The 11,584-nt window shown below is 46.3% G+C and overlaps 1 protein-coding gene and 1 long non-coding RNA gene across 2 annotated transcripts in view; one reads left to right on the forward strand and one right to left on the reverse strand.

Annotated features, from left to right (window-relative positions):
• GPA33 (glycoprotein A33) overlaps nucleotides 1-9,477 on the reverse strand; it is a 47,274-nt gene extending 37,797 nt beyond the window's left edge. Inside the window, exon 1 of the mRNA XM_077901514.1 lies at nucleotides 9,319-9,477. Within this exon, the coding sequence (XP_077757640.1) occupies nucleotides 9,319-9,361 (43 nt within the window). The 5' untranslated portion in view covers nucleotides 9,362-9,477. The remainder of the gene's footprint in view (nucleotides 1-9,318) is intronic.
• Nucleotides 2,261-3,930, forward strand: LOC144316065 (uncharacterized). Its single transcript, XR_013381862.1, has 2 exons — nucleotides 2,261-2,606; nucleotides 3,702-3,930. It is a non-coding gene; the product is annotated as an uncharacterized LOC144316065 (long non-coding RNA).
• Nucleotides 9,478-11,584: the final 2,107 nt, after the last annotated feature.

Genomic DNA, 11,584 nt, shown 5'->3' on the forward strand with positions numbered 1-11,584 from the left:
AAACAATGACACAGACCAAAGGTCACTGGGTGGTAGAGGCGAGGGAGGCACCTCAGGAAGAAGGTAGGTCCAAGTGTGACAGTTGGTGCTCCAGGCAGAGAGGGCTGCTCTAGGGACAGGGTGATCTGGGAACAGAGACAAGCCCGGCAGGCAGAGAGGGAGAAAACCTGAGCACTGCCAACATGGAGTAGTCTGAGGACAACTCTCTTTACAAACTTCCAAGTCAAATATGGCCTCCATCAGCTTTCTCAATCCTGATAATTAGCACCATTGAGGACAGACACTGAAGCTGCTGCTAAAATACAAGTGCTGTCTGGGAGGGAGGGAAGACACACTGAGGGGCTCTCTTCCTTTAACTTGCAGGACAGACCCATTTCCCTAATTAGTTCCTCTTATCCATCAGACTCAAGAAAGGGACTCAGAACGGGTACCTTTTGACAGAAGCATTTGAAATTAGAAAGTTGAGGCTTAGACAGAAGCTGGAACTGCCTAGAGAAAGAGGGAAAGGAGGGCAGGCAGGATAGGAGACACTAAAAACAAACCAGCTGGCTACCTCGTGAGGTTCAAAAGGATAGGTGCTTATTCATGAACACCCATAAAGCCAATGGCTGCTGGGCACCCATGTTGCAGGCACTGTGCTAGGCTCCTGGGAGAAAATGACAGAGACAGACATCGTTCCTACTCTCATAGCATTCAGTCTTCTGGGTAAGTCAAATTGTAATAAATAATCCCAGAGAAAAATTTAAGCCACCATGGAAACAAGTGTTACATATTTGATAACAGGATAGAATTAAAGGTTTGGGGATGAGAAGTGGTTGTCCAAAGGAAAGGTTTGTTGTGCTGACATTGGAGGATGAGCAAGAATGAACCATGAGAAAATTGGAGAACAGGTGGGTGGGGGGAGAGGAGCACTGTGCAGAGGTCAGGGCATGGAGAAGGTAGGGCACATTCAGAAAGTAAACCATGCCAGTCTGTAGCAATAGCACCAAGCAGGTGATTTGGGGGGGTGTGACTCCCCCTGTATGATATCCTTTAACCTCCCCACTAAGATTCCAAATAAACATACACACCAAGTACAAACAGCATACTCATTCCATCAGGGCAGTTTAGGACAAGTTCCACTATCTGCCCTCTCTCAGCCTGGCTGCTTCCCCTTGCCCCCTCAATGATGTCCTGCAATGCAATTCTGGAATTACACCACTGCACGTGTGGCCAGAAATATGGGATGGGCCCAAGTCTAATTGGCCGTGACCACAATTTGAGGTTTTTGGTTTCTTGTGGGTTTTGTTTTGTTTGTTTGCTATCTGCATTGATGGTTTATTTGAAACAATTCTAAATATGAGGGTTCTTTCTTGCATCAAATGAGTGAAGACTCAAAGAGGGGAGGAAACAAGGGTACTTATGAGTTTGAAAGACAATTTATCTTTCTAAAGAATTAGATTAGGAGAAAAGTAAGGAACCCACTGAGAGCAGGAAAAAGCAAGCAACTTCCAGGGTCTAGCGGGTGAATAAGAGAGGTAGGTACTCAGTGATTGTGCATTTCCATGGTTTTTCTATGGCAGAAAATACAGTTGGGAACATGCATGCCTGGAGCCAGGTTACTTTTACGTTCCATACCTATGCTGTTTGTGGGGCTGTTGGGCCACAGTAATTGGGCATGCCAGACAAAGGGGTGTTGGTCTTTTCCCACAAATCCCAACCCAGTCTTCGTGGCAAGGAAGGCACTGCCATGTGTGCTCAACCAGTCTCTTGTCCCAGGTTCTCGGTGTGTGTGGTTGATATCTCCCTCAACACAACCTTTGTCATCACTGGTTTCAGCCCAAGGAACTTGGTGGTGACCATCAAAGGGACAAGTGGCCAATTTATTTTTGACAACAGCATCATTTGTAAGCCTCTTCTGCCCGACCGAGGGCTCCGCGGAGACATGGGAACCCTCACCCACATCCGGGCCTCAGCAACATTCACTTCCGGCCCCTGACGCTGGGGGATGAGGTGCCCACTTCCTGTGCCAGGCCGTGGCTCTGGCCACAGCAGGTGCAGGCTGCCCGGCGGTGGGCCTCACAGGTGCCGCTCTGCGGCCCTTCCCGCTCCTCAGGCGCCCCCGGCCTTGGGCTTCTCGTCCCCCAGCCCCCAGCACACCAGCGGCCCTGCGTGGCTGGGACTCGCGCCGCCTTCCCCGCGCTCCGCGGCGGCCATCTTGGGGAAGGGAAGGCGCGCCGGAAACGGGCGCGAGGAGTGATGGGAGCGGGGAGAGGTGGGCTGCTACTTGGGAAGAAGACCTAGTCGTGGCCGTTGTCCGAATAGAGGGGTAATTTCAATTTTGAGGGCAGGGAAGAGGAATATTATGAAGGAGATAAGCAAGCAGAAGCGCCTGTATCACCAGGGACGGAGATCTGGATGTCTTTGTTTAGCGTGTGGTGTAGAATCTCACAAGTCAATAGCGGTGTCTGCGGATGCTTGGGATGGATGCCCAGGGCGGACTACAGAGAGTCTCAGAGCCGAGGCGAGAGCTCAGCGCTAAGTACTGGAGAGGAAAAGAGGGCCAGAGACGTGTAACTTGGTCGTGGAAAACGAAATAGACATTGTGAGCCTTTGTTCTGGTAACTGTGAGAAAGAGAAAGAAAGGAAAAAGAAAAGAAAAAAGAAAGGAGAAAGAGAAAAAGAAAGAAAGAAAGAAAAAAAGAAGGAAGGAAGGAGAGAGAAAGAAAGGGAGGAAGGAAGAAAGAAAGAAAAGAAAAAAGGTGGGGAGGAGACGGAAGGAGAAAAAAGAAAAAAAAAGAAAAAAGAAAGAAAAGTAGAAGCAGTCGTTCTTGCCCTCGGGTTATTTAGGAAGACGAGGCCCAAAGTGGGTGAAAGGTTAAAAGGCAATATAACAGATGCCAAAGAGGTGGTTGAGACTATATATTCCTGTTAGGAAGAAATCAGTGGGGCCCAGAGTGACCTGGGAAGGCTTAAATGGAGGAAAGGGACGTGTGACCTCTGAAAATTAGGAAAAAAGGAAGGTGTGGATACTACAGGTGGAGGTGGTGATATTTTTCCAAATCAAGGAGCAAAAGATGTGACATGACAAAAATTTGTGTACTATTCAAGGTATAGAAGGCACTCTGGGAGATCAGGGTGCTGAAATACTGGGGCTTGGGGAACACTTCAGTGATTTATAGAACTTAAATATAACTTAGAGAACCTGTCTTTATGATTTGAGTCTTTATTCTAGTGCTAGTGAGAAATCACTGAAGAGCTTTAAGTAGGGGGAGTGACATGGTCACAATTTTTTTTAAAAGATCATGCTGGCTCCAGCGTGGAGAACAGATAGAAGGAGCAGAACAAGCGTGCAAAGGCCAGTTGGAGGTTATGGAAGCAGCTTAGGAGAGGCAGCTCGCATCAGGTAGCGGCAGAGAAACAGAAAAGTAAACAGATTCAAAAGAACTAAAATCATCAGGGCACAGTGATGACTTGAATTTGTAGCTGAGGGAGAGGGAGGTATTGGGTGATACGGGGATTCTAAAATATGGTCCCCAAATACTTTGAAACTCCTCTCATTCAGAGGCAAGGTTCATGTCCCTTTCCTTGAGTCTGAGTTCTGTGACTCCCTGACCAGTAGAACGTGGTAGAAGCGATGCTCAGTCAGTATCTGCGCTAGACCTTAAGGTACTGGCAGCTTTCATTTTCTTTCTCTTTCGATGTTTGCTCTTAGATTCCAGCTACCATGCTCTGAAGATGCCCAGACTTTCCTGAGGAGAGGCCCACAAAGAGAGGAATCAGAGTTAGCACCAACTTGCCAGCCAGTGAGTGCACCATCTTGGAAGTGGGTGTTCCAATCCCAATCAAGTCACCCCAAGTGATGCTGCATGGAGCAAGGACAGACTGTCCCTGCCAAGCCCCAACAAAATTGTGAATCTGTGAGCAAAATAAATTATTTTCTTGTTTTAAGTTTCAGGATCGTTCATTACATAGCAGTAGAAGAACCGTAACGGGGGACTGCTAGGTTTCTAGCTTTCATTCTTGGATGGATGGGAGTCATTTATGGTGCAGAGACCACTGAGAAAGCCCAGGTTGAGGGTGGGGGGAAGATTATGGGTTTTCTTTTCAGTTTGTGAGTTTGCAGTGCTTCAGAGACATTTAAGTTGAGAGGTCACGTGGGCTGTTGGATTTGTGGGTATGTAGCTCAGAAGAGAGGTTGGGTTTGGAGACAAATTGTGAGTCAGTTGGAAATGGGTGTCACTTAGAGACATGAATGTGGATGTGGGGTCTAGAGTGAAAATAGAAGTGGGTCTTGGTGTGAGGAGCTCTGACATTTCTTAGTGGGCATAGGAGAGTGAAGCTGCAAAGAAGACCTGCAAGAAGCCAGGGATCTAGGAGGACAACCTGGAGAGGGTGTATCATGGGAGCAACAGAATAGTTTCAGGAGGGAGGAGGGATTAGCAGGGTCAGGCGCTGTCAGGAATACAAGCACAGGCTGAGCCAGACACTCTTTCCCACAGGCATCCTAGGGACCAACATCACAGGAAGCAGTATGGCTGGGTTACCCGTCTGGGGTTGGGACTGGGAAACAAAGGCAAAATGAGGACCACACCTGTGCCCACAAACTAGTTCCTCCCTGAGCCTTATTTCTTAAACACAAGTCTCTAAATCAGCAGCATCATCACTTGGAAGCTTGCTAGAAACGCAGAATCTCAGACCCTGCCCTACGGAATCAGTCTGCATTTTAACAAGATTTCCCAGGTGACTTCTATATACACAAAAGTGTGAGAATGCTTGCTCTTGGGTCATGGAATCAGGTGCTGGACAGGAACTCCGGGAAGCCGCCAGATGGCGCAAAACTGAGCCAAGTCCCGGGCAGAGTATCAGCCCCAGCAACAGAAGCTGACTGTTGATGACACCTACTTTCCTTCTAGTTTCAGGATCTAACCCTATCTAGTTCCAGTAGCTTGCGTGTCAGAATCACCAGGGTAACTGTCAAAATCATAGAGAGACCCAGATCCTGCCCCCCATAATTCTAACTCAGAAGGTCTGGGGGGCCTGGGCATCTGTTTTTTTTACTACCCAGGTGATTCTGATGGGCAGCCAGAGTTGATAGCCACTGCCCTAGACCATCACTCTACCCCCTTAGCACACATACTCCTCTTAGGCTGATGGTTACATCTTCCCCTTTGAGGCTGTGGCTGGGACTGGGGCATTTTAATCCCGACTGCATCTCTGGCAGGCAGACAGTGTAATTCCCCAGGCACAGAGGTCCCTGGGAGCACTGGCTTCTGACTTTTGTTCAGATACCAGCAGCAGGTGGTGCCCAGGCCCCAAGTGGGAGCCAGGTCCTGGGGATTGGAGTGGCAATGGGGCTCACACCCACGGAGCAGATGAAAGGCTGGGCTGCCCATCTCACAGCACGCTTGCAGGCTGACACCACCCTGGTTCTGGCCACCCTCTCAGAGTCAAGGTTAACTGGACAAAAGCCACTCTCTCATCTGACTCTCATCAGATGTGCACGTCTGAGGCCGAGACCTGTAAACCTCATGGCCTGGGCCAGGTCACTGCATGGAGCTTAGACATGCAGGTGACACTGAGCTCAGACGTGCCACACTCTGACAGGGCAGACCACAGGGAGCTCCCCAAGCCTGTGTGACCAACAGAAACACAGTACTTCAGAGTGGACAAACGTTAAGTCTTTTAGGGAAAGTTATCCTGCTAGGAATTGTGGCTCTAGCAAAGACCCCTGGGAAAGATTCTAAAATGGCATATCAGTCTCAGTTCAGGAACTTGGACACTTAGATCCCAGAAAAGACCCCTCCCTATGGATCAAGCATATATGGATTTATTGAAATATTTTTAGATGGGGAGAAAAGTTGTATTTTCTCATCTAGTATATTTTGGGATGATTCCTTTATTTCTCTGTGTAGAGCAGTACCTTCCTAAGTTTTTCTCATTTAACCTTCAAAAAAGTTTCCTCTAGTTCAGGAAGATGGGACTTTTTTGTTTGTGTCTCTTATCAAGTCTTCAAAGATTTTAGTGACTCCAGGCAGATCTGCTTATGGACATTTTCTCTCTGGTGGGTTTCTCCTTGTGCAGCTTCTTCCATCACATTGAGTCTCATCAGTCCAGTGGCTGGCAATTTCCCAAAAGGGAAGAACCTTAGTTCTGTGCCCAAGTTGGGGTGTTTTCTCTAGCAGTCTTCGGGAGGGGTGGTAACTCAGGGTTCATCTACAGTGACTCTGACTTTCTTTCTTTCTTTCTTTCTTTCTTTCTTTCTTTCTTTCTTTCAAGATTTATTTATTTATTCATGAGAGACACACAGAGAGAGAGGCAGAGACACAGACAGAGGGAGAAGCAGGCTCCCAGCGAGGAGCCCAATGCAGGACTTGATCCTGGGATTCCGGGATCACAACGTGAGCCAAAGGCAGATGCTCAACTGCAGAGCCACCTAGGTGTCCCTCCAACTCTCTTTCTGGACACACTTCTTTTTTTTTTTTTTTTTTTCTGTTTTTTTTTCTGGACACACTTCTACCAGATACCAGCACTCAGGCTGATCCCCAAAGTCTACTAATTCTCTGTAATTTACACTTGCCCACACTAATAATCAATAATAAGAATAACTGGCATGTATTGAATGCTTATTATGTCAGACACTGTTCCAAGATTTACAAACTTATTTACTATCCATAACAACCCTGTGGGAGGCACGCTGCATTTTGACATGTTATATATTGCCCTGCCCATTTCACAGAGTGGGAAACTGAGGTTTATAAAGGTGACTTAATTCTCCCTGCGCTAAAGTCAGTATAGGAAGAAGGCTGCCCCAAGTGCTTGTGATGGCAGTAGAGTGCCATGATAGGAGGGGATGGGAACATCTGCTCTGGAAGGGTGAAGTATTTTGTCACTGACAGTGTTTAGAATTGTCAGACTGATTTTTAGTTGGTTGTAGTATTCTTTTTAAGTTTTCTAATGTACCACCTTCTATTTGAGTCCCTTCCATATGTGATATTTTCTGCCTCCCTAGGGTCTGTTGAGTTCTGGGGCCGACTGGCTCATCAGCTGGGTGTTGCTCTGCCCAGTACATCACTAAAATCTAGGTTATTACTGCGCATGTTCAGATGGAGAAAGGAAGAAGGGCAAAGGCCAGTAGGTCCTCTGGAACCCAGCTCAAGCTCCACCTCTTTCAGGAAGCTCTCCTTCATTTCCCTGTTCCTCCCTCTGGTGTGCTCTCATGAGACATAGTGGGGAGGGCCACCCAGTTGCTCTTAGATTTGACCTCTGAACACCTTCATTGCTCACTTGCACATGTCAATGGCTATTTTGCCCCCAAATATTTTCTCTTTTTTTTTTTTTTAAGATTTAATTTATTTATTCATGAGAGACACAGAGAGAGGCAGAGACATAGTCAGAGGGAATAGCGAGCTCCCCCCAGGGAGCCTGATGCGGGACTCATCCCGGCGCTCCTGGATCATGCCCTGTGCCAAAGGCAGAGCCACCCAGGCATCCTGCGCACAAATATTTTCATTTGGCAAACTGTCCGTATGCCTCGAGCTGACCACCCACCCGGCCACCAACCCAGGCTTCCACTCCCACTGTAAGGTGTGAAGCCACAGGTGGCAGGCATGTGAATCTGGACTGGGCAGTCTGGGCGGGTAGATGGGAGGGGCTGGGGGCAGAAAATACACTTCACCATCGAGTCTGAACACAGGCCCGAGAACTGGTTCCAGTGGAGTTCACCCCAGGGTCACATGCCTTCTCAAAGGAAGAGGGAAAATGTACTTGCTCCAGGCAATTCAGAGTTAAGGCCACTTTTCATTCTAAGCTGGGGGAGCTGTTTTATTCTAGAGTTTTTCCTAGACCAAAAAATGCAGTGATTGCAGGGATGTGTCCTGGGGGTGGGGGAAGGAGAGGCATCCCTAGCAAGGCTTCCAGCTCCAAAGAAAAGTATCAGAGTGTCCCTCGCTTTGTCCAGGAAGGATGGTTTTTTGCTTTCAGCCTCCCTCCGGACTTGAAGTATCCGTACTGTCTGGATCCGATGGCTGAGATAGGTGCCCTCGGGGCTGCAATCATTTCACAATCCTCACTCCTGAGAGGCCTGCACAAACTATGTGATCAGTAAAGAGGTTTGCATGAAGGAATGAAGGAACGAGGCCCTCTGGCCTGATCATGAGGGCATCTCCGCCCCCAGGCAATTGGGTCTCTTGGCTGAAGCCAGATGGAGCCGATTGGTCTTTTCCAGGGCTACCTCTAAGCCTTGACCCAGTCCTTCCCCAGCACCTCCACCTGAGGTCTCAAAGATCAGGTTTGAGTGATAAGAGTGGGGCCTGCCCGGCAGGTCGGCCAGCTGGTCCTGAGGTTTGCTGTAGGAGCTGAAAATCAAGCTCTAAGTCAGAGCCTCCTTGGCCCTTAGGGCTCCTACATTTCCCTGTAAAACTCTTTGCCTCCTCCCCATTCTTTCCGGACCCCTGAAGCCTGTAACAGTTTCTAAATCGCAGGCTGATGGGATTTCTCAGCATAGCCCAATACACTGAATTAGAGATACTCCTCAAATTCCCTCACCCCAATCTCTCAACTTCCATTCTCCATTCTGCTTCTTCCCTGCACCTAGTACCCTGAATGTCAAGGCCTCCATCCTAACCCTTAAACACTCCATGGGCACCATGCAACAACTTTACTAGTTAATAACACTTGATTTGGATTTAGTCATTATATCAACAAATGTTTGGTTTCTACTTTGTAGGGCTTCCCCATCTTCCAAATTTTCAATGACTGGAGTATCAGAAGGGCTGAAGAGCTTTAACCTTTGGAAAGGGCCTTTCTAGTTTGGGTTTTGAAAGGTTTGAGTCTTCTCTTGCTCTGGGAATGTTTTTAAGTTGCATTTTCTCTCTGCCTTGGTTTCTCTACAAGTGATGGAGAAGTTATCACTTTTACCATTGCCTTTTTCTCTGGTTTTAAAGCAATGCTAAAATCCTAGGGAGTGAACATATCTAGAACCCCACATCCAGGATTTTCCAGGACAAACTTGATTTCAAATACCTAGTCCCTGTTGTCAGATCTTGTGTCAGAACTTATGATCTGATTTGGGATCAGAATTAATGGTCTTGAAAATGTATGAATTATCCAGTCCACAAATGGGCTGGAATTTTATTTATTAACATGCATATACAAACCATTCTCTTACTGGGTGCTGGCCTAGAACCTACTGCCTGCATAACAGAACCTGTAATTCTGCCCAGCAGGGATGCAACTTTGTCACTGGAGGTCACCCCTGGGGAGACTCTGGGAGACGGTCAACACTCAGTCCCCTAGTTTCACCCACCCGAGCGCTGGACAGGGGAGCGGCCCACTCACCTGCGCAGAGCGTCCACAGCACAGGCAACATCTTCCCTACCATGGTCTTGCTTCCTTGGTGCTCGAAGCCCAGCCTGGCAGGGATTGGCTCTGCACAGGTCTGGGCTGACTATTTAAAGTTAAAGCAGCCCTAGCCTGACCCAGCCCTCTGTCCTTGTGGTTTCCCTTTTCCTGTTTACCTTTGCCCAGCCTGGCCCCCACACACTGTGCTACTCAACGGGACTGGCAGGTGAGCTCACCTATGGGACTGGGCTCGAGCTCCTCCTACTCCACCAGAGGCCCCAAGAGGAACCTTCCCCATCTTCTCCTTGAACCAGTCCCCTGCTCCCCCCACCTTTTCTCCACTTAGCAGGTGTACAAAGTCCTGGGCTTCTCACCAAGGTGTGGGCTTCTATAACAGATAGGAAATTATCATCTTGTAATAAAAAGGGAATGATCTTGGAAACAGGCTTTCAAAGCCAATAAAAGAGGGGTGTTGCCCACAATTGCTGAAATACTCCAAAGCACAATAGGATCTGTTCCTCTCCTTCTCTCCCTTTCCTACAACCCCAACCCACCCATGCTACAGACGTAGCCATGAAAAAGGCAGGAAGTCTCTATGTTCAGAAAGCTGATAATTTGGTTGGGGAGATAGAAAGTACAGAAGTAAACAAAGAAGACAAAATAAACAAAGAATCTTAGAAATACCGTGACCAACTTGTCTCAGTTTGCTTGAAATTGTCTTTTTTTTTTCTTCAAAAAAATTGAGGTACAGTTGAACTAGACACAATGTTACATTAGTTTTAGATGCACAACACAGTGATTCCACGCATTTAGACTTTATGCTATGCTCACATGTGTAGCTACCACCTGTCACCACACAATACTATTAGAATACCATTAACTAGAATTCTCTATGTTGTGCCTTTTATCCTTGTGACTTATTCTGTAACTGGAAGATGGTATCTCCTACTCCCCTTCACCTATTTTTCCCCCCTTCCCTCTGGCAACCATCAGTTTGTTCTCTGTATTTATGGGCCTGTTTCTCCTTTTTTGTTTGTTTATTCATTTGTTTTAGATTCCACATGTAAGTGAAATCATATGGCATTTATCTTTGTCTGATTTATTTCACTTAGTATAATGTTCTCTAGGTCCATCCACACTGTTGGAAATGACAGGATCTCATTCTTTTTTATGGAGGAGTAATATTCTTCATATACTCCGAGACTCAGATCCCTGGTTGTAAAATAGAGATGTGCAATACTCATATCCCCATCTTGTGGACATTCGGTTGCTTCCGTATCTTGACTTCTGTAAGAGATGCTCCAATAAATATAGGAGTGTATATATCTTTTCCAATTAGTGTTTTCATTTTCTTTGGGTGTATTCAGTAGTGGAATTACTGGGTCATATGGTATTTCTATTTTTAATTTTTTGAGGAGCCTCCATACTTTTCCACAGTGGCTGCACCAACAACACAAGAGGGTTCTTTTTTCTCCGCATCCTTGCCAACACTTGTAATTTGTTGTCGTTTTAAAATTATTATTATTTTATCCATGCTGGCATGTGTAAAATGATATCTCATTTTGGTTTTGATTTGCATTTTCCTGATAATGAGTGATATTGAGCATCTTTTCATATGTCTGTAGGCCATCCGTAAGTATTTTTTGGGAAAATGATATTCAGGTCCTCTTTGCATTTTTAAATCGGGTTATTTGGTTTTTTGATATTGAGTTATATAAGTTCTTTATATAATTTGGATATTAACTCCTCATAGGATATATCCTTTGTGAATACCTTCTCCCAATCAGTAAGTCGTCCTTTCATTTTGTTGATTTTTTTTTCACTGTGCGAAAAAAGCTTTTTATTTTGGTGTAATCCCAATAGTTTATTTTTGCTTTTGTTTCCCTTGCCTTAGGAGACATATCTAGAAAAATGTTGCTGTGGCTGATGTTAAAGAAATTACTGTCTGTGTTTACTTCTAGGAGTTTTATTGTTTCATGTCTCACACTTAGGTCCATTTGGAGTTTATTTTTGTGTATGGTATAAGAAAGTGGTCCAGTTTCACTCTTTTGCATGTAGCTCTCCAGTTTTCCCAGCAACCCTTTATTAAAGGGACTGTCTTTTCCCCCATGGAACTGTCCTGGTTTTAAAACAGGAAGTTCCTTGGCCCTGGAATCTCTTAGTCCCAAGCAAAGTCGGAATGGTTGGTCACCCTACTTAAAGGGTGGTGGTACTGTGGGGAACATAACCTGAAACATGGTATAGGAAATGAAATTGGGGCAGG

This window comes from Canis aureus, chromosome 6 (assembly GCF_053574225.1).
Source record: "Canis aureus isolate CA01 chromosome 6, VMU_Caureus_v.1.0, whole genome shotgun sequence".
Lineage (NCBI taxonomy): Eukaryota > Metazoa > Chordata > Mammalia > Carnivora > Canidae > Canis > Canis aureus.